The 25110-nt window shown below is 44.5% G+C and overlaps 1 protein-coding gene across 2 annotated transcripts in view; it reads left to right on the forward strand.

Moving 5' to 3' along the window:
• The first annotated feature begins 205 nt into the window (after positions 1–205).
• The window catches only part of KCNJ2 (potassium inwardly rectifying channel subfamily J member 2), a 262813-nt gene continuing 237908 nt past the window's right edge, over positions 206–25110 (forward strand). Inside the window, exons 1-2 of one of the 2 annotated variants that reach the window (XM_008156257.3) lie at positions 206–356; positions 5263–7344. In XM_008156257.3, coding sequence (XP_008154479.1) covers positions 5482–6765 — 1284 coding nt within the window. In that variant the 5' untranslated portion in view covers positions 206–356; positions 5263–5481 and the 3' untranslated portion in view covers positions 6766–7344. Of the gene's footprint in view, positions 357–5262; positions 7345–25110 lie in introns of those variants that run through there. The other variant, XR_008554758.1, reaches the window with a different exon arrangement.

The following is a 25110-nucleotide window of genomic DNA, read 5'->3' on the forward strand; positions in this document are numbered from 1 at the left end:
CCAGCCCGGCAGGTTCTCCCCGCTGGCAGAGCCAGGGCGGCGGGTGTAGCATCCTCCCCTCCCCGCGGCGGGTCTCGGGGCTGGACGCGCGGCCAGGCGCGCTGCGATTGGCCAGCAGCGGCCGGGGGCGGGGCCAGGCCGCCGGTATCTCGTGGGCCGCCTCAAAAGAGCCCAGGATATTGCAGAGCGCACTGGAAGCCTGGCCAGCGCGCAGCCTGCCCCGCGCCGCCGGCAAGCTGGGTCTTGGGAATTCGGGTTTGCTTTGGCGCGCTCGCTCTTACAAACCACTGGATCTTACATGCCTCCGTGCCCCCCTACGTCCACTCCATGTCCCCATGCTCCGGCGCCAGCAACAGGTAAGGGCTGCTGTGTGTTTTCTTCCCCGCTTCTGTCTCGCGGCACGCGTGCCCTGGGGAGTGTGGACTCGGGCTGGGGCTGCCGTTGGTTCCCGACTCTTCCCCCAGCCCGGTTGCTCCAGAGGTGCCCAGCTGTCAGGCTGCAGCAGCGCGCACCCACGCTCCCTCTGAGTCCCCGAGCATGCCTATAGAGTTTGTGTGCGCACCAGAACATCCCAGATCTAAAAATACTGAGACATGCTTGGAACAGTTGAGCAATCGAAACATTTCTCTGCAGCATCTGTTTGTGCTCATAACTTCCAATGCACCAGCTGTAGCGAGATACTGAGTTTGGAGACAGGGGCGAGGGAGCTTGCCTTGGATTGTCGCTCTAAGGGAAAAAGAGGGGCGAGGGGATAGGGTAACTGGGGTACTGGTCTCAAACCTAGGCAGATCTGGGTACTCCGCTGTAGCCTCGGTCCTTGGCCCTTTTATGTTATTTCTTGATCATTGCTTCAAGTATAGAGTCCAGTTCCAAACGGAGCAAGCGTCTCAAAGTTGCTTTGCTGGGAAGAGAGAGGCAAGCCCGAGTTGGAATGGAGCCCGAAGACGGCAAAGCTCTCACACGATTATGTCGCTTTCCTCTAAGCAACTTGTAATTCTTCATACTAATAATAATGCTGATACCTCCGGGGAAGACAGCATGGTTTCTGGGGGAGGCCAGTGGGGGAAACGACTTTTTCTGCAAAGAGATTGCATCATAACATAGACGGATCGTGACAATTGGGGAAAAAGTAGAGATGGGAGATGGGCAGTGTAATGTCTGTGCCTCAGTAAGCGGATCAGTAGGAGGGTAACCAGGATAGGACTGTGGTTCCTGGGGAGTCTCCTCAACGCAGACTTTACCTTTTCCTGTTAGGAAATCAGGCACGATTTGAAAACATGTTTTAGATATGCAAAGAATGCATATTGCCTTTCACTACTTCTATTTTCACATTCATAATCTAGAGGCAGTTAGTTTTCCTCTCACCACTGTTGTATGCCTGCTGTCCATTCCATTACCATGCACTTGTTAGCTTTTTCCTGCTCACTTCCACCCCCGCCCCCGAAGTGTTTTATTTATATTTGCCATTATCCGGAAAAAAATCTCCAAGGTCAGGGGTAAGAGGTATGACAGCAAGGGCTGTGGGAGGGGTGAGAGTTGGGGTCAAGGTCATTTCACTTTGCCTTCAGCTCCTCCCCTCCCCCCATGTTTACTGGCACTTTCTTTGATGCTATTGGTGTCCCTAGGAATATTTGTTTTAAACTCTTGTGAATGTGGCGTTAAAAAAACAACAACAACAACCCACGATATTTCTACTTCCTTGAGACTCTCTCCAGTAGTCGAATCTCCCGTTAGCTGTGGAGTCCTTGTATGACTTTTCAGTAGCATGAAAGATTGCCCACATCTTTACCTCAACAGATGGCCCGTGTTCAGGCTTTCTTTAGTGTGTTTTTCTGTGTATCAAATCCGTATATTCTTCAGCATTGGCACATGCTGAGTGACGCTCCATGCATTGTTGAGTGTCAGTGTTGTAGTGGTCACATAGATAAGTGGGTGTCCCCCTCGCTCCCCCGCTCCCTGCCCTTCCCTCTGTTTACTGAGCTTCACAGAGGTTGCCTTGCTAGCACTTGTGCTCACATAGCAACATGTGCCCAGAGCACAGTCAGGCTGGTCTACATGGCGTCAGCTGGGGAATAGCTACTCTGAACACTCATTAGCTGGCCTCTCTCTAAGCCCAGCTCACCCTCCTTTACGACCCTCAGTTCCCGCCCTCAGAAACGTTCTTATTCACTGCACCATGGCCGCTGGATGGGACACATTTATTCTTGTTTGTTGTTCACAGTTGCATTTTCTGGTTTTTATGGTCCATGTCGGAAATATTTCCTATATGGTAAACATGATTTGGGGTCACTCCTTATGTTAGCTCCTTGATCTCTTCCTTTTCTTTAATCCATAGCTCTCCCTCCCTTCACATCTACCTAAGATTGAAGCGCTGAACTCTTTTTTTCCATTGCTTATGCTTAATTTTGGCTCAGCCTATAAATAGTCTTACCATGAACAGCACCACATGTAGCCTCTCCATTTCCCAGAAACATTTTCTACCTCGTTGGGGATAGCCTGGGTGAAATGATGATGTGTGTCTTTCAAATTGCCATCAGGCCCTTAAATATTTAGGCTGGAGGGGGAATGCACGCCTGGCTCATCCAATCAGGGATCGATTCTCCTGCGTTGTTCCCAACCAAGGAGTCACATAGTGTTCTCAGCTGCTCTTCATCGATTCTTTCTCACAGAATTAATTGGCCTCTATCTCTAAACGACTGCACAGAAGCCCTGTTCCTCATGGAAGTTGTCCCAGATGCTCATGAATTAGTGATTTGCAGTGAGAGAGGCGCAAGGAAGCTCTCTGCTGGCCCAAAGCCGCCGGGTGTGGGCAGGTTGGTAGGAAAGTCATTCCTCACAGTGGGGTATTGAAACAGTGGACCTACCAGACTCTGGCAGGTTCTAGATTGTTGCTATGGAATCAGCTCCACCAAGTCTAAATGCATCTTCTGTATGTGCACACATATATGCACATGCATCTGTTTTGGAGCCTATCAATTCAGAGTGACAAAAGTCTCCATTTTGCCCCACACACACCCCCAAAATATTTTTTTTTTCCATTTCCAGGCAGAATGGTCAAATTTGTAAATGATGCGCTGCATGTGGAACACATTCTGTCATTAGCAATGGAAACAGGACAATAATAGTCCCTCTGTCCAGGCTCTTGTCGAGGGCCTAAACGCAGAAAGCTATACAGAGGAAGCTGGTGGTGTGTGTTTTGTGGACTTCAGACCAACGTCCTGGGGTCGAGAGTTTGGGCAAGTTGTAATTCAGCCTTTAGATTCCCTGTGGTTGTTATGCTTTCATCTGGAAAAGTGCAGAAGTCAGTCAGAAGAAATGCGAGACACTCCGATGGAAGGGTTCTTTTGAATCAGGAAAAGGGAATTTCTTGGTGTGAGTTTATAGGATTCCGAAGTCAATCAGAACTCAAGGATACACGTACTATTTAGATGACGCCTCTTCCTCACTCTTTTTTTGGGGGGGAAAGTACACCTGTATTTGGTGTCATATCACCTCTATCTGGTTTTGTGCAGAAATGCGTGGCAATTGCACCTGAGCCCAATCAGCTGAGGTCACTGTTAAAAAAAGTTCTTCCCGTGTCCAGGATCTAGAACCCTGAGGAGCAGGAGTCTTGTTTCTGTTGTCCGAGTACAAACCTCACAGGGAAGCAGACAAAACATTGAAGCAGGTGGAAGACTGGGAAGGCACAGTAACTTCTTTTTATAAAGTGATTCAAAGACACTTTTAAATCGGGCATCATTTAGGTGTCAAAAGCTGCCAAAATGTAACACACATTGCAATTTTCACAGATGACTAATCTCAGGAAAAATGTGTTGGGGCACATTCTTGCATAATAACTTGGATGGAGAGGGAGCGGGGAGAAGACGGTAGCAAGGCAGTTTTCAAAGACAATGCACCTCGCCTCTCTGCGAGGGGGTGCGCAGCAGCAAGGCAAGCGATGTGCTTTTCTCGTGTGCAGGTGGCTTGGCTGCGACTGGATTTGTTAACTGCTTAACCTTCATGTGGTTTGGAGGGAGAAAGACACAGTGGAGTCCCCAGGATCAGGGCTTCCACGGACTCCTGATCTTTTTAATCTGTTGTTCCCTGTCCCCCTTTAATCCAGGAGATAAGTAGGTTCGTGTTTAAGTTTTAGTTCTATGCTGCATTCATTTCTCTTCGATCAAGAAAACACCCTCGACTTTTGCGCAGGCCTTTGTCAAGTAGGCAAGGGAAAAAGAGTGTCTTTGGAGCCAGGAAGGAAAGTTGGAGTCAGTAGGGAGTTTGTCCCTAGGACAGGACAAGGCAAGGGGAGAGAGCTGAGAACTCCTGTTTGCTCACATTAGGTAAAGGTGGGTGCCTTCTCCATAGGAACACCTAGCAAACAACCGCGCGTGGAAGTGAAAGTAAGCTGACATTTATGATCTGTTCCTACAACGTTGCCTCTGTTGTTTGGGAAAACACAGAATTGGACTCACATGAAATGAGTTCCTGCCTTATCTCAATCCTCTAAAGACCTGGTCCTTTGGCACAAAGGTGCTTACTTCCGAGCCAGTCATTACACACGGCAGTCCCATCTCCGGAGAATTTCAGGACCGGTTGCTAGGCAACAGAACCAGCTCTCTAGCCCCCAGAGCAAACTCGCGTCTTCAAGTGAGAATCACTTGCATTAACGGAGATGTTATGGGGCATTTCTGCATAGTGGCAGCTTGAAGTGTGTGGACCGATGAAGCCGGCCCACACAGTCTCCAGAAACTGGGATCCATTTCAGATGACTTTTAAGGACTGCCTGCTGAGTTGCATCATTCAAACAAAATAAGCCTTCTGATTTCAGCCTTGTCATATTCTCCCCTAATGCACCTGCAACTCAGTTAATGTTAACATTCTGCATGCCTATGGAATGTTCTCTAGATGTGTCCAAGTTCTTAAAGCTGCACGACACACCTTGGCGTTAGGAAGTCCTTCTTCTGCTTGATAACTTGCAAGTAGAGAAAGCCAAAGAAGAGAATGAGAGGGGTGAGGTAGACAAATAAAGTAGAATATTTTAGACTGCTTGCAAAAAATAGGAGGAAAAGGACCTGACATTTTGGTGGAAAGACTTGATTTTATGCTCTTAAAGGAAATTAAAACCATCTTTTAGGGCACAAGGAATTAAAAATCCAATGATTCCATGTAGGGTCTGTTTATCTATATCTGACTCTGGGTCTTGCTGGAAATGTTGCCTCGGGGCATCGAGCCCTTAATAATGACTTCTCTTGTAATGAATGCTCTCTCTGTCTTTGGCAGGACCTGTTCTCTGGATGTCAGCTGAGTTACTAAGGTGACTCTGCATGTCCGTAGACAGACCTTGGTAGAACCTCAAGGCTCCTGGAGATCCCCCGTCTCTCCTTCTTTATTTTTTTGGTGTGTGTCCTCACTGAGCATTCAAAACTGTTTCTCCAAAGGTTTTTGCAAAAACTCAGACTGTTTTCCAAAGCAGAAGCACTGGAGTCCCCAGCAGAAGCGATGGGCAGTGTGCGGACCAACCGCTACAGCATCGTGTCTTCCGAAGAAGACGGCATGAAGCTGGCCACCATGGCGGTTGCAAATGGCTTTGGGAACGGGAAGAGCAAAGTCCACACCCGACAGCAGTGCAGGAGCCGCTTCGTGAAGAAGGACGGGCACTGCAACGTCCAGTTCATCAACGTGGGGGAGAAGGGACAACGGTACCTCGCGGACATCTTCACCACGTGCGTGGACATCCGCTGGCGGTGGATGCTGGTTATCTTCTGCCTGGCCTTCGTGCTCTCGTGGCTGTTTTTCGGCTGTGTGTTTTGGCTGATAGCTCTGCTCCATGGGGATCTGGATGCAACGAAGGAGAGCAAAGCCTGTGTGTCTGAGGTCAAGAGTTTCACGGCCGCCTTCCTCTTCTCCATTGAGACCCAGACCACCATAGGCTATGGTTTCCGGTGCGTCACGGACGAATGCCCGATCGCTGTGTTCATGGTGGTATTCCAGTCCATCGTGGGCTGCATCATCGACGCCTTTATCATTGGCGCAGTCATGGCCAAGATGGCCAAACCCAAGAAGAGAAACGAGACTCTTGTCTTCAGTCACAACGCCGTGATCGCCATGAGAGATGGCAAGCTGTGTCTGATGTGGCGAGTGGGCAATCTTCGGAAAAGCCACCTGGTGGAGGCTCATGTTCGAGCCCAGCTCCTCAAATCCAGAATTACTTCGGAAGGGGAGTACATCCCCCTGGATCAGATAGATATCAACGTTGGGTTTGACAGTGGAATCGATCGTATATTCCTGGTGTCCCCGATCACCATAGTCCATGAAATCGATGAAGACAGCCCTTTCTATGACTTGAGTAAGCAGGACATTGACAATGCAGACTTTGAAATTGTCGTGATCCTGGAAGGCATGGTGGAGGCCACTGCCATGACCACCCAGTGCCGGAGCTCGTATCTGGCCAACGAAATCCTCTGGGGCCACCGCTACGAGCCTGTCCTCTTTGAGGAGAAACATTACTACAAAGTGGACTATTCGAGGTTCCACAAGACTTACGAAGTCCCCAACACGCCCCTGTGCAGCGCCAGAGACTTAGCAGAAAAGAAATATATCCTCTCCAATGCAAATTCATTTTGCTATGAAAATGAAGTTGCCCTCACGAGCAAAGAGGAAGACGACAGTGACAATGGCGTTCCAGAAAGCACAAGTACGGACACGCCCCCTGACCTAGACCTTCACAACCAGGCAAGCGTACCTCTAGAGCCCAGGCCCTTAAGGCGAGAATCAGAAATATGACTGACCGATTCCTTCTCGGGAATAGTTACGTTCAAACACAGTCTGTTGGTCAAAGGCCCCAAACAGTGATTCAGACGACGGTACTGGCGAAGAGGTGGGTCAAGGCAAGTGGCCACCAGGGACTGAGGCTAGCCTGATGGTTTCAGAGGAAGACTCTCGGCTCAGAGATGGACGGAACGCACTCAACACGCCTCCCCATGACCCGACGGCACATAGACATGTTGTAGAATAAGTTATGGGGTGTTTCTGTTTCGTTTTGTGTTTTTATGAGACTTGAACTTGCAGGCAAGTCTTGGTTGGGTATTTGACTTATCCAGAATGCTTCTCTTTAGGGAACAAGAATGTTTTTAATGGCATAACAAAGGCAAGACTCTCTGCCTTAATCTCGAAAAGCTGCTAACTACATGAACACAAATTATATTTTTGTTGCAGTGTAGTTTTTCTTTAGTGTAATTTAAAAGTCAGTATTGAACTTGGTTGAAAGCTCATGATATGCGCTTCAAAGTGCCAAAACAAGAGCCTGATTTTTTGAGGCCAGTAATTTGTTTGCTAGAATTGATTTTTTTTTTTTTTTCTCTCTCTCTCTCTCTCCTCTGGTTACATAAGGGCATTATGTAACGCTAGCCAAATGGTAGCCTCCGGGTTGGTTTTTTATTTTTTTTCTTCATGATGTTAATGGGTTATCTCAAATTTTAAGTTGGACTACCTAAAATGAATACCAAAGATAATGCACATTTTTGCACAGTGGAGCTTATACTAAAAAGGAAGGAAAGCTCCAGAGCTGCCTTGAAATCAACAGACAATGACTTTGAACCTCAGCGAGACCTTGAACTGCCCTCTAGAAAATAGGACATCGCACACATAGAGTCTAGGTAGGGAGTATAGTGCTTTTCAAATGTTGTTCTTTCATGTGAGTTTTGTATTAAAGGAGGAAGAAGAAAGGGAAAGGGAAGTTCTCACACAGGACACACACACCAAACATCTTTTCTGTCCTGCGAGGTAGTGCTGGCCAGGCTAATGCCTAAGGTGAGAGATGGGGCCGTGCTCTGAGGTTGCTCCAGGTTTTCCCTGTTTGCACATTCCAAAATTGATTCCATAAAATAAGACCTTGGTGGAATTCAGCAGGCATTCTCAAAACTGAGCCACCCAACGTGGAAGGTAAATTAAATCAAACCCTTGCGGTTGAATTCCCCTCCCTGACTCCCAGGATGGTTCCAGATTGACTTTGCCTTAGGAAAGATGCCCCACCAGCAGCCCCCTGCATGGTCCCTCCTGACCAGTCTGTCTGGAGTGAGTCCCGCAGCATCTGAGAGGGCTACGAAGGCCGAGGCCAAGGTGTAGATGGACCTCTTCGGATGTAGCACATCAGCTCAAGTATCCAAGAGGGAGAGGAACGTGGCTTTATATTAACGGTAGAAGGTAGGGATGAAAATGTCTCAGTATTTTAGGGTCACCAAGAGCCATACAAAATAGAACACAGTCACGAGTAAGGGAGATAATGGTCTAAAGGGTTATTTCCCCTTGTACGCACACTCACGCTTGAGTGTGAGCTGATCCTTGTCCCCGGTGGAACTGGAGGAGACATGGATTCCCAGAAGCCTCTCCTGCCTGGCTGCCTGACTTGCTACCCACCATGTCCCCCTCACTCTAGCTGAGTAACGGAACTCTTTTTATTTTTTGTCTGAAGTACCCTATCTGTGAATTCTGGGGTTACTGACTTTTCTTTTTAATTGGAGTCTCAAAACCAACTCTCTTATGGTGTTAAATCCCTGTATGCCATTAAAAAGAAGCTTGTTCTAGAATCCTGTATTTGTGAATTGATGTTTCGGTCTGTGGGTCTTGAGCAGCCATATCTGAATGCAGTGCCTGCAATGAGGTCACCAGACCTGCTGTTGTCAGCCTTCAGAGCCCTGGGGTTTGAAAACGGGGGTGCTCTTTTCATGGGAACCGAGGCAGAGAAGTGGATGCTATTTTGAAATCCAGATTGAAAGGCAGGTTTGGGAAGTTGTCTGGAGAGTTAGAGGAACTGGGACTGAGTGGACAAGAGAATCAACCAAAGAGGCAACTGTCTGGCCGTGGACAGAGAGGCTACCGAGGGCTTCCGCTGCTGCTATTTTGATATTTTTGCAAAGGAAAATAATCAAACCAAAGAGTATTCAGTCACATGTACTTTAAATGAAGATCCAGTGGAGAGGGGCTGGCCTCCGAGAAGGTTCCTCCCCCGCACACAGAGCTGCCACTTAAAGAAAGACTTGAGATATTTGCAAAGAGGGTGGGCAAGGGGGCAGGAACGAGGGAGGGACATCTTTCAACTTCTTTCTGAAATAGAGAAAAAAAAAATCTAACATTTCTGGTGCACACAGGTTTGTTTGTCGTTTGTTTTTCGTTTTTCAAGAAAATTTTGCAGAAGCTATGTTTTTAAAAGTGTACATTTTATAAAGTTTATCAGATATTTTCATATTTAAAGCCAAATGTAAATAGAAGTCTGTAAAGGGGGAAAAAAAATTGCCATGGAAAGTCTGATTTCGGTGCAGCAATTTCTGAGAGCTAGTACCTATATGCTACCGGTTAGCATGGTTTTAGCAAATATCTACCAGCCTTATAAGGTTTGTATTGCTACGTTCTTCGGTTATTTATTTCAGCATGGGCTGTTCATTTGAAAGCTTTTTTTCTAGTTATTAGTATTTTAACAGTTAGAAGCTTTAAGTGGCATTCTATTTTATTTTATTTTATTTTTTATTTTATTTTATTTTATTTTATTTTATTTTATTTTTGGTCAAGAGCCAAGACACAGGTAATGCACCACATTGTTTTGCTGCATTTTACCTTCAAAACGTTTGTCCTTCCGGGGTCTCCTTCATTCGTGCACACATGCCACTAGAATGCAGGTGGAAGAGCCTCCGGGAACGTCTGGGGTCTATTCTTGGACGCGTGTTGCTTCTTTATTGCAAGCGAACCCTCGTTGAATTCACGCAGGACTCCCTCCCTTGTAAAGAAGTCATTGTCCATGTCTGGCTGGGCATCGTATTTTTGGAAGGAGGCATAGATTCTCGGTTATCCTATTTTTACATAAAATGCAGACAAAGTGAATCTATTTTGATTATGGAGAAAGGCATAGTTTTCTACCCCCCTCAGCGTATACTTGAATCAGACATTTCAGAGATGTCACACTATAGCACTGTAGTCCTTTCCAAATTCCTGGAGCAAGTTTTCACCTTAAAAAAAAAAAAAATCTCTCAATGCGTTCTCTCTCCCTTTGCTTCCTTTCTTCCCTACAAACTCCCATCCCAGACCTTGATGTTTCTTTCATGAGCTGTACCCAACTCTCCCTCCCCTGCCCCAAATTATGTTACCCTTGCAAACAACAAATGTCAGCTCATATGGTATAAGCCACTTGGTAAAGGCAAGAAGCTTGTCCTGACTAGTAGAGTGGGTTCTTTTGCACTCTGTGTCTACTAATGTTAAGGTGGGGGAAAAAGTGTTGCATTCCCATCCCCTCACTCCCAACTAGAATCTTTTTTTCTAGTGACGTTGGGTTCAGCTCTGGCCTCCGGCGAGTTGCACAAGCCGGGCCTCGGACAATCGCGATAGTTCCTATTTTCCCGTTTGCCGTCCTTTTGTACCTAAAGTCTTCCTATTGTACTGCACAAACCATGGATTGTACATATTTTTATATATTATGTCTTATTTTATTATTTCTAAATAAAAACATAAATGTTGAACACAAATCCGTGCGAGATCTTTGGGCTTCCTCCACGTAGAATCGTATAATAAAGCGCAAGTTCGCACACAATGGGGCAGAAACCCTGATGCTTTGCATGAATGGAGCCATAGAAATTGCCTGAACAGGCAAGTGCGTGGGGTGGCAGATTAGTCTAATCCAACTTAGAGGAAGTCAAGCTCATATTTTGTTTTTTTACAGAATGGCCTAGGGTAGAGAGAGGATAGAAAAGACAGAGGAGAAACAAGCAAACCACCACAACAAAAAACCCACAAAATATAATAAGGTTTAGATTTTGATATGTTTGTTGAGTGATCCTAGTCCCTTTTCTTGGAGCCCACGCTCTATGTGGGGTTCTTCCTTATATGTTATCTCATCTCAAAGAGCAGATCAGGACATTATTATTGCCGTGTGAGATGTTAGGAGTAGGCAAATGTGTCTCATAAAGGGCCAGATAGTAAAAGTTTCTGATTTTCAGACCAGGCCATCCTTGTCTAACCTCTACAACTCCTCCCTCGTGGTGTGGAAACAGCCACAGATAATAGGAAGACATGGTGTGGCTGGGCTTCAATGAAACTTGACATAGCTACGGGGTGAGCCACATTTGGCCTGTGGCCTGTAATTTATCGGACCTCTGCTGTAGAGAAGAAGCTGAGGCCTGATTGTAAAGCTAGTGAATCACGGGTGGTATGAGAATGCAGATTTTATCGGTAAAATAACCACATCATGGTGAACATATTTTAAGACCCCAGAGACTTCTTTTTCAAAATAGTTCAGATGGAGGTTCCTATTGACCCAATGATCTGAGACACTGTACCAGGGTTTTTCTAATGCCTTTTTATTTTATTTTACTTTTTTTTTTTTTTTAATTTTGGAAGGGAGAGGGAGAGGAAGAAAGAAACATCAATGATGAGAGAGAAGCCTTGATCAGCTACCTCCTGCAGATTGAGTCCTCAACCTGGTTATGTGCCCGACCAGGAATTGAACCACGACCTCCTGGTTCATAGGTCAATGCCCAACCTGACTAGAATGACTTTTTCAAAAGGTACATATGTGCAAGGGAACACCAGTGTTAACGTAAAAAAAAAAAAAAAACACACATTGAAACCGGTAAAGAATTTTTGTGAATTTATTTGAGCCAAACTGTCGACATATGTCAGGAAGCAGAACCTCAAGGAATTGAGATAATGCTCCCGAGAATGGCGGGTTACATTTGTATTTATACATTGCAATCAAAGGAGGAACATAGGTGGTTTCCCTGAAATTCATTGGTGATAGATTAAGGAAGTGAGATAAAGCAAAGCGGTGGGAAACCCCTGGGATTGGATAAAAAGTAAAATGATGGACACATACTTAGGTGGGTGCAGGAACAATTAACATGATAATGAAGGAATTTGTGGTATCTGTCCTGGCGCCCACCACATTTGGTTGTGCCCCAGGGGCTCCAGAAAAAGGGAAGTTACCAGTTACCCAGACATTTCAAGGAATTTGTGGTATCTGTCCTGGCGCCCACCACATTTGGTTGTGCCCCAGGGGCTCCAGAAAAAGGGAAGTTACCAGTTACCCAGACATTTCAAGGGTATGTTATCATAGATGCAAAAAGACAGATAGGCTCAGTTAAGGTAAAGGTTGACTTTGTCAGTGAAGATACCGGCCTAGGATGTAACTGCCCACCATAACTGCTTTTAGTTCAAGTTTAATTTCAGACCATCCTTTGTGGTGACTTGAGGGAGGTCTCTGAGTTTGCAAGACTGCCATGCAGGTGGCCCCTTTCGTCCACACCAGCAAGATGCAGCTACAGTAAGACCATCACAATACCTGGTTCAGGAATAGGGCGACCAACTGGTCTACCTGAGACAGACGTTTCCCAGGATGCAGAATTTGCAGTGCAAAAACTGGGGGCATTCCAGGCAAACTGGGATGAGTCCATCACCTGCTTTGGAAACTAAGAGAAGCAGAAGAGTTGAGGGCAGGGAGGGAGGGGCAGTTAAGAAGAACGTGGAAGGGGAGGAGTTGGAGGAAGGTGAGGCCAATTGGCACAGGAGTGTTGCTAACTAGTAAGAATAATAATGATGGATAATTACACATAAGTGGCTCTCTCCAAATAAGTGAAGTTTGTTGCCTCCAGGCATTGATTGTATTGGAGGAATGGTTTTCTAAAATATATAATCCTCTGCCTTATTCAGAAGATGGTCTGTGTTCTTTAGCGTTTCCTTGTGTGGCACACAAGCTCTTCCTAATAGGATGTGCTTTTAAAAGTTTGTCCATTACTCGCCCTGACCGGTTTGGCTCAGTGGATAGAGCGTCGGCCTGTGGACTCAAGGGTCCCAGGTTCGATTCCCGTCAAGGGCATGTACCTTGGTTGCGGGCACATCCCTCGTGGGGAGGGTGCAGGAGGCAGCTGATCGATGTTTCTCTCATCGATGTTTCTAACTTTCTATTCCTCTCCCTTCCTCTCTGTAAAAAACCAATAAAATATATTTTAAAAAAATTTAAAAAAATAAATAAAAGTTTGTCTATTACTAGTAAACCACCAATTGCTGTTTAGTCCAAGGCCAGAGGTCACCAAGCACCATTTAGGTTTCTGCATCTGATCTGCTATGTGGAGGAAATCATATCATTCACCCTAAGGGCTATGTAACTAGTATGTCAGAGCCAGGCAGGCCAGAAACATGCAGATAACACACAAAAGACATGGCTTGGATGTAGGGGTTTTGCGGTCCCTGTACTCATTTTCAGAGGTCTTTCTTATTTCAGGTTTGAGATTATATTCTGAGAAACTGAAGCTGTTAAGAGGTTCAGTGTCTAAAATAAACTCTGTTCAACTTGACCAAAATTTTATTGAGGAACTAGCCTACGGTTGGTGTTGGTTATTCAAAATTTTCTATCTGGAATTTCACAATTTGGAAAATGGGCAGTACAGTTGTATGTTCATTTTGTCTTACAATTGAGAAAAGCAACTGGATTTTAGATATAAAAAATGTATCTATAACAACGACCAATTAGGGAATATGTGTGGGGTATGAGGCACTGTGCAAAGACACACTTCTTGCCTTCCCTATATCACTTAAATATTCTTTCAGGGATGTCACCGTGGATTCAAATACTTTTTTAATGTCTGGTTGGGAAGGGCTTAAGTTGGTTTGGTAAAATCTCTGCTCCCCTGGAAGCCATTCTTTTATTTCTTTGTTAAATGACCCCTCAGACCCTAGACTCTGCTTCTGTGATTAGGTCTGTGACATCATCTTTGCCTCGTCACCTCCCTGATCCTGACACAGGATCCGAAAGACATCCCTGGGGCACGCGTCTGGGTTTGATCCTGCACAAGGGACAAATGAATCAAGTTTCACACAGGATAGTTTTATTTGGCTTTTGTGTATCTAATTCTTGCTAATAGACTTCTACATCTGAAGTCCCCATTAAGCAACTTTTTATTTGGTCCTGCAAACAAAGAGAAGGTTCACTAAATAGGATATAGGGGTGTCCTCAGAAGGAGCAGCATTAGGCCTTAGACACAGACCCTAAAAACAGACTATCCCATATAATAAAAGGCTAATATGCAAATCAACTGAACAGCGGAATGACCAGTCCCACAGGGGGAGCACCGCTCAGCCAGAAGCTGGGCTCATGGCTGGCAAGCACAGCAGCAGTGGCGGGAGCATCTCCCGCCTCCGTGGCAGCGCTAAGGATGTCCAACTGACAACTTAGGCTCCTCAGTCGACAACCCCCGAAGGCTCCCAGACTGCGAGAGGGCACGGGGCCAGGCTGAGAGGACCCCGCAGCCCCCAGTGCACGAATTTCGTGCACCGGGCCTCTGGTTTACCAATAAAGTTCAAAGGCGAGTGTGTACACAGCCCTAACAAAGCGCTCCTGACAAAGGCACTCTCAGAGGACAGCCACTCATCCGAAAGCAAGGGAAGGTGGCATCAGCCTGCCAGAGGGGTTCTTAGGGCCAGTGACCCATGAAGCCCTCCTCCCTGGCGCTTCCAGGATCCGCTGGGAGCTGCAGCCCCATCACTCAGGCACACTCAGTCAATGAGGCAGTGGCAGAAGATGCCTCGGAGTTGCCATGGGAACAGAGAGAAGCATCAGCGTACCTCTCTTGCATACTCCTTAATTTAATCTGAGTGACTTTATTCAAGAACCAAAAATAAAAAGTGCACAGGGATGTAATTATATAAAAAGCCGTGTTCGATGATAATAAATACAGTGTGTACTTTTGCTCAGTCTGCAGCTCGCTCGCGTCTCCCTTCTATTCCAAAACGTTTGAACTTATCCAAGCAGGAGTCTTCATTTAAAGTCTAATTGAAGGGAGGCCCAGATTTGCCAAGAGAAGGGCGTGAGGCTTCCTCCCGCATCTCCAACGTTGCCTGGCTCATTCTCGCCATCTGAATGCTGAGCCTGTTCAAACCGGGTCCGTTTCCAGTGTATGTTCACATTGGGCCATCTGGTGCTGCCTCCTGAGCTCACGGGTCTAAAACATTCTATGGGTTAGGATTAGTTTGTAGGATAATAAAAAACGCAGTGCACAGGAGAAGGCCAAAAAAAGCAATTAGTGGAGAAGGCTAACAAAATTCTTCTTTTTTTAAAAATAAATAAATAAAATCCTGTTGCTACTTGCAGTCAACACCTCCTTTCCAATGGGGAGGTGGGGGCGGGAGAAGCAGCTTCTCAGTGATGGTGCCCTTGCAACATCACCGGGCCCAGAATTGGGAGTGGGCCCCTGCCCTCACGCCTTCCGAGGGGCGGAGGGGTGACAGGTGCTGGAAGAAAAAGTTGCCTCTCCCTCCCAGCATCCTTGACTGAAGCAAGGCAATCCTGACCGCGGAGTTCGGCCTGATTCTAAAAGTGCTTAGGTTGCTGTTTCCGGCTGGTGATTTGCATGCAGTTGTGTGCCATGTAGGATTTACTTAGGAAGGAAGATGCAAAGGTGCCAGGCGCGTCTGGTGAGCCAGAATACAGTCCTGGTTGTTGTCTGGGATACGCCCTGTCCATCCTCCTGATTCGGAGGACCCCAGGTCCCCTCTCAGCATTTCACATCCTGGGAGGCCCCTCCGCTGAGGCTTTCTGCAAGGCAAGTCCGTCCTTTCTAGGGATAAAATAGGAAAGGGATTTTTCCCCTTTTGGAGAGCCAGCAGCCTGCAGGTCAAAAGCATGCTGTTTGTAAAACTACGCTGGCCGTGTTGTGTTGTTGAAATGCCTAGTGAAACAGCTGTGTGCTTGCAAAGAAATGGAACTGAAGGACTTCCTTGTGTTTTAGGTTGGAAATTTTCACTCTCCTGAATTTAGAATCTCCAGCCCTTTGTACCTAAGGGTATGTAGCAGCCCCTCAGAGGAGTTTATGACTCTGTTCATCTTAGGAGCACAGTTATTATGTAAAATTTAAAAACATCGGTGCATATATAAAGCTGTTCTTGTCTAACAACGAGGCTCTTGCTAATAACCACATGGCCATTTGTTTTGCTTAACATCTCAGTGGGCTTTGGGAGGTAAAGAGAGTGAATTATCAGGGGGAGGTGAGAGAAGCCCCACAGAAATATGAGCTGCAAGAAGTTAGATGTTCCCTGGGGAGGGTGGGCTGAGAACCCTCCTCAGTTTCCCACGTACAACTTTCAGTAAAGCCAACGCTGCTCATTACTGGAGTTTCTGATGATTTTGGAAAAACTCTAAGGGAATTTGAGTTCTTCTTGTGGGTTAATGTGGGAGGGAAAAAAAACACCTCAACAACAACAACAACAACAAAAAAAACCCCCAAACTAAAACAAACCCAGATACAAACCATCCGAACCTAGAGCCACACAGGCATTGAACACTGCGCTTGAGGAATGTCCCCTCGGTGGTTATTACCATTCGGTACAAAGGTCTAGAAATTCTAGATTCACGAAAGCAAAACTTCCAACCTTAGACACTCAAGAAAGTTCTTCAGTTCCTTTTGTGTGTGTGTGTGTGTGGTGTGGGGGGGGTGTGGTGGGGGCGGGAGGGGAGAGGCGGGTCCTGTGGGGGAAGACTGTAGCTGGTTTCAGTAGGCACCTAAACAACATGGCCAATCCAGTTTTAGAAATGGCACTAGCTGAACTGCCCACACTGTTTACCTACAGCCTGCCAGCTCTTCTTTTCTAGAATTACATCCTGTCTTCTAAAGGCCCCACATATCACTGCTTTGAGGCATCCTGTCCTTGGTTTTGCCCTCTAGCTCCCAGAGGAAAACCACACTGTCCAATTTTTAAGATCTTGGGGACTTCCAAGTGCTCCGTACACTTGAACCCTCTCCAGCTCCCTGCCCACCTCCCAGCCCAGCCTTCTGGTGCACTGACAGTCTTTTCGTTAAATCTTCGTTAGCAGAACTTTTGAAAAATTATATCTATGTGAAATTTAGCATATACGTTTTCCCTAAAGAAATCTGCAATTCTGTGACGTTCTCAAAGGAACTCTTATAGGTTTTGTGCACAGATTTAATGTTTCCCAATCTTTTCATTTCCATGAAGATGCTTAGTGAAATAGTACTTGTAACCAGAGTCATCTTCTTACAGGGAAACGGCTGCAAAAAGTTGCCTTTCACAAGTTAATGAAGACTTTTGAGCCTTGGTTTGCTCACTGGAAAATAAGAGTAAAAACAGAATTTTGTGAGATTTAAAATGAGATCGTTTTTGTAATAGTGCTCCATAAATCACACACATATATATGTTAGTTTTATACTTGTGATAGCAATTTTTCATCTTCTAATATAGACAGTCTTCACTGCCAATCAAAACCTTTAAATCCACCAAAAAAAGAGAAGAGCGGTCTTCCCATTTAGGAAACATTCCCCGAGCTTCAAGCCCCTGGAACGATGATAGATGTTGGAGATTCAAAGGCACAGTTTTCAAAGTCTGCAGTGGAGTGAGGGAGAGTGAGAACAACAATCACAGCCCTCTAATTTTAGATTTCTATATTTGTGCCCTGGCCTTGGCAATCAAGCCCAAAGATCTCCAATACAGTGTCCGTGCGAGAGGTGGAAGCACCCGTTCCCCGCCTGGCTGAGGATCCAGAGCCTCACCTGCTATGTACGTGCGTTCAGTGTCAAGGGTTTCTTGATGCTTTGTTTTGTTTTGTTTTGTCCTGGAGTTTATAAGGTTGGCATTTAGGCACCTGGACCCTGGCACTGCGGGAAGGAAAGGCGTTGTTCTTGGCAAAATGCTCGGTGGCCTATCAGATTACAGATGGATTTCCTTCATCTTGGGGCATTGGCCTCTATTCAGGGGGCAAGAGGGATAGGATTGCACAGCTTGTTTGGACACGCTGGTCGTTTCTTATTCTCCTTCTTTCCCAGAAAAGAGTACGGCCTCCTGGCATCCCTCCTAGCAGGGCCGGTGCCCAAACAAGAAACTCATTAGGTGCCCGATGCATAAGGCTGAACGAGACGGCTTCATTGACCCACAGCCTAACAAGTGCTTCCTGGAGCGTCCAGCCAAGGGAGCGTGGCCTCGCTCTCCTCTCCCAGGGAGGGGAGGTGTTCCCATGGGGTTGGCTGAGTAAGAAAGCCTCCTCCCCTAACCTCGGTGTCCGAAGTGAGTTCCCCTCATTGGATTTCATGGAAATCTTTCTCTATCGCTTCCGTACAGATATCATTTCTCACTGTTTTCATCACCTCATTTGCGGCCAAATCTTTGCCAAATTTTCATGTCACTGAAATCTTTCTTCATAATGGACTAAAATGAACCGTGTATTTTCCTTTGACAAAATTTTTTTTTTAGAAAGAAAACAGTGTTCCTGACAAACAATTATGGGAGGCTTATTTTGCCCATCACCCTGCACACACACACACACACACATACACACAAACACACACAGATATACACACAAACACATATATATACAAACACATACAAACTCACAAACACATACAAACTCACACACAGATATACACACAAACAAATACAAACTCACAAACACAGATATACACACAAACACATACAAACTCACACACACAGATTTACATACAAACTCACACACACATACAAACACACACAGATATACACACAAACACATACAAACTTACAAACACAGATATACACACAAACACATACAAACTCACACACACAGATTTACACACAAACACATACAAACTCACACACACACACAACTTGTATATACACACGTAAAACTAAATGCACTCCATATGATTCCCAGAGTCACTTGTAAGGAGTCTCTCTTTTGATATTGGTGGGGTCAAAGGGGAAGTTCAAACCAGAAACTGTACACACACCACATAATTTTAGGCTTTTGGCCTGAAGTATTAATTGTTCATTACATGTGTTATGGTCACAGGGAAGGAAAGAATAATAACAGGGGGTTTGTGGGTAATTCCCTTTTTTTTCTTTATAAGAAAAAATGCCATAGATTTTAGATATGTAACATTGTCATTAAAAATATTTCTGAGTAGTTTGTAATAACCCAAAAGTTACCAAAAAGAGTCTTAAAGTTGAATATTTGTTTTATTTATTTTTGTATTGTTTTGTTTTTGTGGGAGGAATCTATCCCTTATTTTTAATTTCTCATTTTATTGAACTACTAGCATTCCCGTTGCAGGAAAAATCCTGCAATAGGGTTTCCTGCTGCACTCTACCCCGCCCCGCCTGCTCTCCTCCCTTGTCCCCCTGCCCCGCCTTCTCTGCCAGCTCCCCTGCTTTTCTCCCTTCTCCACCAGCCCGCCCGCTCTCCTTCCTTCTCCCCTGGCCCCGCCTCTGCTCCTCCCTTCTCCTCCCCCGCCGGCTTGCTTGCTTCTCTGCAGCTTTGCTCCCTTCTGCAGCTCTTGGCTTCTTTCTACGCTGTCTTGATATGCAAATTAGCCGCCATATTTGCTGGGGTAATTTGCATACACGTCCTGATTGGTTGGTGGGCGTGGCTTGGCTGGTGGGCATAGCAAAGGTGCGGTCAATTTGCATATTTGTCTATTATTAGGTAGGATAGTCAGATAATATGGAATGTGTTATTTTCTTTAAAATATAATGGCCACTTTTTGTAAATATGCCAAGACCATTTGAAATGAAAGTATATTTACTTGCCCTTTATTAGCTACAAACTCTATGCATTTAAATGCTTGCTGTTTATATAATTGCAATAGTCAATATGCTTAAATATTTTTTATCTGTTTAACATCTTAACCACTGAGATAAATGTGTGTGTCTCTACCATAATGGTGAACTAGTCCATTTCTACTTGTATTCCCAATGGCACTCTCTTCCTGTATTTCTCAATGCTATATTGTTAAGTGCTCCTATGTTAATGATTATTAAATCTCATTGGAGTATTTATACAACTTTATCAAAAAATTAACCCTCTTTTTGCTTTTTGCCTTGAATTATTATGTCAGACATTAACATAGTAATGATGCCCTAGTTTTTAAGTAATTTTCCCAGTACATCTCCCCCCCCCCTCCCTTTAGTCTCTAGCTTTTTTTGTAATTTTTCCCTGATTTTTATACCAATTTTTTTATAACTTTTCTATTTTCCTGGCCCCTTCTCTCTTTCTTTCCTCTTCTTTATGTTTGTTTTTCTTTTTCTTCTATTGGCATATAAATATATATTCTTTTTCATTTTAGTATTTAAACAAATCATTCTGAAAATGCCTATAGTTTATTTGCATTTATATCTATTTTTCAATAAGACAAAAATATGCTTTCATCTCTCGCCGCCTTATATTACTTGATCAAAATCAGAGCTGAATGAATTTTAGTGTGTTTTTATGTGAAATTTGATGCAAATTCAGTGGGCTCTCTCAATTAAGATAAAACAGACACTACAGTGATTCAAGTAGAATAAAATCTTTTTACTGCATCGACAGAGGAACCTGAATTAAGTTGTAAATTCCAGGAAACAGGTCAGGTTGTTAATTTGATCTTGAGCACAGATGCCTTTTACAGTCTGGGTTTGGGACCCCACAATTTGCCTTTCAGCCAACACTGCATGAGGCTAAAGGACCAGTCTGCACTTACACAGACCCTCTGAGTTACTCTGGTGCACGGGGGTTTGAAACTCCTACACGGGACCAAACATAGACAGATGGGCCCCCATCTCAGAGCTTCTAAGTTGGTGAGCTTGGGGTGGGACCCCAGAATTTGTATGTGTAACATGTTCCCATGGAATACCAACCCAAGGACCCCACACAAGAAACATGTCTAGTGCAATAAAGTCTGAACAAGAGCTCTGGGTACGTGACTGCAACAGATGAGGTCTATGACCTTGTGAAAGACATGCCCCCTTCCACAATCCCCGGTTTTTTCAAGTAAAGAGGCCGAGGGAGGAGGGCCAGAGAGTTTCAAAGGTCCAGCAAACTCTAATTTACTTTTCATTTTCTCTCTCTAAAAAAGGCTGTGGTTTATTTGCTATCACATTTGAAAAAAGGATTGATTCACGTTATTGCATTTATCAGTGACTTTGAGATAATTACATAAAAATTATCATTTTTAGTATTTATATGCCAGTAAAAATTTCATGCAAAGAGATACAATGGATTTGTTAGAAGCAAAAAACAATACACATACACACACACACACACACACACACACACACAGAAAGAATGAGGAAAGTAAAGTTCAAACAGAATAGAGAGTGGCTTACATAAGTCATGCCATAGATATTTATATATTTAAATAATGGACCTAAACTTTAAACAAATTTTAACAGCTAAGTTAAAGAAAAACAGTGAAAGTTAGATAAATGGTTTAAGAAGTGCATAAAGTGCTGTGGTGATCCTTCTATGCAGGGAGCCTGGTTGGAAGAGAGAGAAGACTTGGGTACCAGGGAGCTTTTGGGAGTAACCTGAAATGCTGGATAAGATTTGAATAGGTAGAGATGGTAGGAGGACATCCGAAGTAGAGGGCCCACTGCAAGCACACATACAGACCCCAAACACCTAAGTCTTATCTTGATAACCACACGTGAACCATTATTGTCATGGTTGAGGACAGCGATTTTGACCCCAGGAACCTTTAACAATGCCCGCAGACATTTTTGGTTGTCACAGCTTGGAGTGGGTGGGTATCTAATGGGTGGTGGACAGAGATGCTGCTGAACATTCTATATGCACAGGACAGCCCCCCGACCCCACAACAAATAATTATTCAGTGCAGTATGTCAATGGGACCACCATTGAGAAGCCCTGGTCTAAAGTGTAGTTACTCTGAGACATTCATGGAGAGTAAATTTGGAAGCAGCTTGCATATTTTAAATGATTTTATTTGAAATAGAGGCTTGTGAGCAACCATTGAAGTTTTTTTGAGTCAGAGAAGGATGCAGCCATAGCGCCTTTCGAGGAAGATGAAGTGTCAAACACACAGTGTTGATTGGAGGAGGAAGAGATGAAGGCAGGAGCTGGGTGGACTAGTTAAGAGCCTACAGCAATCTTTCAGGTGAGAGGTAATAAGTGCTTGAACTTGAGAATCGAAAGGAAGTGATCAATTCCAGAGACACTGCAAAAGAGGAATATACATGACTTGGCAACTGTTTGAATCACAGGAGGAGAAAAGGTGGCTGAAGAGTTGAAGATTGTTCGCAGCATGGCTGAATTAAGAAACCTGAGTCAGGAGAGAGGACTGGTCAGAGAGGAAGGAGTACACATTGGTTTGAAGGACATTTACAGGTGGACACATCAAGTAGGCTGCTAGAAGGCAGAGAGATTGAAAGTAACACTCTGTCTGCATTCCTAAACCCTTCCCGCGGAATGGAATCCAAATTACCACCCTCCCCTGCAACAATGCAGTCTTTTCACTCTCAGGTGGGAGGGGGCAGGGGTTGGCCCTCCAGCAGTTCAACGGAGAGGCCAGTTCCTTCAGTCTCATCCCAGCCATGCATTATTGGAGTTCACTCACGTTTAACAGTAGGGAAGGGGAGTAATGGTTTTTGTTGACTGTACATCGTGTCTGCTCCTGTGGACATCTTCCATGACTCCAGGCTTGTGAATTTGCAAGTCACATTTGTTTTCTGGGCATGAGTTCACATTTATGTAAACTACCTTCACATGCTGCTACAAATCCACGCACGTCGACTGCTCAGCACATCCCAACATGTACATTTGAGAGGTTTCCATGAATTACATTCTTTGTTCTAATCCTGCATTGACTCATTCCCATGCATTTGCCATCACTCCTGCTGCAACTTGACCCAAGGTGCAATGTTAACCTTGTTATATATGTTTTACTTTCCAGTGGGTAGAGAGGCGGTCCCTCCTCCTCCTATGGCATGAGGAGATGTAGAGGAGTCCAGGAATTAATGACTGCCCACAGCTGATGAATATAGCAGCCAGAAACAGGCATCTTGATATAGTCATTAGATGCAACCACGGTTTGATTCCTTCTGACTTATGTGAGGCACATTTGCTTCTACTCAGGATTTCCTTATGCTTCCAGCTCCATAGAAGCATGCAATGCTAGAATCTACATATTTTCTGTTTCCCAATCATATATGTATTTTGCCATGTAATTTGAGTTTATGATATTAGTAGATAGACATGATAGAAGGCAATTAAATTCTGGTCAGATGCAAAATGTCTTTCTATCTATGACATTTCTGTTAACTGATTTGTCAAGGTGCTATACCAGCTGTAGAAGTACATATATTCCATGAATTTTATTGACTCAGCTGGATTTGGTACCTAAGGTCCTTAAGGTACTTGTTTTCATGTCCAACAGGCACACTTACCCAAGAGGATGAACACCAACCTGGGAGATCCACTGTGACTGTCTTTATGGCAAGTCTCACCCAGGAGAGGGAAAGGACAAGGGGAAGGTATTTCCTTCTGGTCTACCACCTCCCCCAGGCCACGAAAGAACCACTTCCAGCCAGACCTGGTGGTCAGTGCCACTGACCTGCCATCCTTGGGACAGACACTTTTTTCTGATGGACTCATCCACCCCTCACTGACCAGGAAGCTGAGAAACTTACATCTGACAAGGCTACATGTCTGCCTCATTGATGGGAAAATCTATCTGCTGGACACTTTTGCCTGTCTGCCTGCCCATCATTGCCTTTCTTGCCACTTCCATTTCTTGCACAAACTGCATTATTCACCTTCCCAGAGGTTTAGAGTAATCATCACACATGTTGTTAGGGGGGCAGAACATACCATGATGGGTGGCTTAAAAGTTAGAGAGACAATGAAAAGCTTTTTCAAACTTAGAAAATACGGATTCTTGAAAAGCTATGGAAGGGACTGAGATTCCTTGTCTAAAAGGATTAAGATGGCTAAATGCAGTTTTTTATTTAATCATCTGGACTTGCAGGCCAACACACTGGTCCCTGGAGCTCTGGAAGGGCCTTCCAGAAAGGTCTGTGTAACAAATTGGTTCCTTAGGGGCCATCAAAGGAGACAGAAAATACCTTTAGAAATAAATTCTTCTTTGTTTCATATAAGACCCAGTCACACCTTTCTTCCTCTTATTGTACCAATCTGGAACATCTGTTAGGAAATGTCACCTAACTCTGAAGTTCAGCAGCAACATGATAGCAATGATTACTTATGTAGATGGTATTATTTAGGATCCATAATGAGTAAAAAAATTTCCCTACGAAATTTCAAGTAATTCTAGCCTGGCCTGTGTTGCTCAGTGGTTAAGCACTGACCCAGGAACCAAGAGGATGCTGGTTCAATTCCCAGTCAGGGCACATCCTCGGGTTGAGGGCTCAGTCCCCAGTAGGGGGTGTGCAGGAGGCAGCTGATCGGTAATATTCCTCTTTCATCAATGTTTCTATCTATCTCTCTCCAAAAATCAATAAAAACATAGTTTTAAAAAAAGTAATTCTTAAATGACCTGTGTTAATCCAGCAACTATAGGAAAGCAAATCCTTTGGGTCATTAATCGAGGCTCCGTGAGTAAGGACCATGCCTCTGTTAATTAAGCCAAATAAATCTAAGCCGTTCGGTGTGTCACAGCTCGCAGTATCTCAGGATATAGATATGTGTTAACTAAATAGCCTTCATCTCCTATGTTTACCAGACAATGACTTGGTGTAACTAACTCAAGATAAATATTTTTAATGGCAAGAAAAATGAGTCCTCAAGGCCACCGAGCCGGCTTTTGGCAATCTTGTTAACTTTAGGTCTTCCTTTTAAAGAATGACAGGAAAGCTTAAATTGTTCAGGATAATTCTGGACAACCTTTGAAACTTATGAAAACTTTTATAAAAAAAAACACAACCCACCACTTTTGAAAAGGGCTACCATGATCTTGGAAAAGTTCGGTCAATAACATGTTTCTGAATTTCAGGGAGTTCTGACATTTTCTCTTTCTAAAGTAGTAACATCCCTGAGAAGTGACTCATTTTGGCATTTTTATAAAATCATCTTAAATACTAAATAAATAGTACATCAGGGTAAAGATAAAGCTGTTTTCTGGAAATTGCAATTTGGAGTTACGTATGTGCTATATCAAACTCTAACAGGTACTTGAGCCTCAGTGATGTTGAAGTTTGAAAGGAAATCATGAAAAAGGCATCAGGAGTCATTGTGTTCATGGGTATTCATAAACTGCCTCACCTTTATTTTTCAGACTATTTCTACAACAATAAAAATGTCAGGTTACCTCTCAGATGCATGTAGGTGTAAACAAAACGAAACAAAAAATAATTTTACTGCCCTAGCCAATTGGG

Source organism: Eptesicus fuscus, chromosome 20 (genome assembly GCF_027574615.1).
Source record: "Eptesicus fuscus isolate TK198812 chromosome 20, DD_ASM_mEF_20220401, whole genome shotgun sequence".
Classification (NCBI taxonomy): Eukaryota; Metazoa; Chordata; class Mammalia; order Chiroptera; family Vespertilionidae; genus Eptesicus; species Eptesicus fuscus.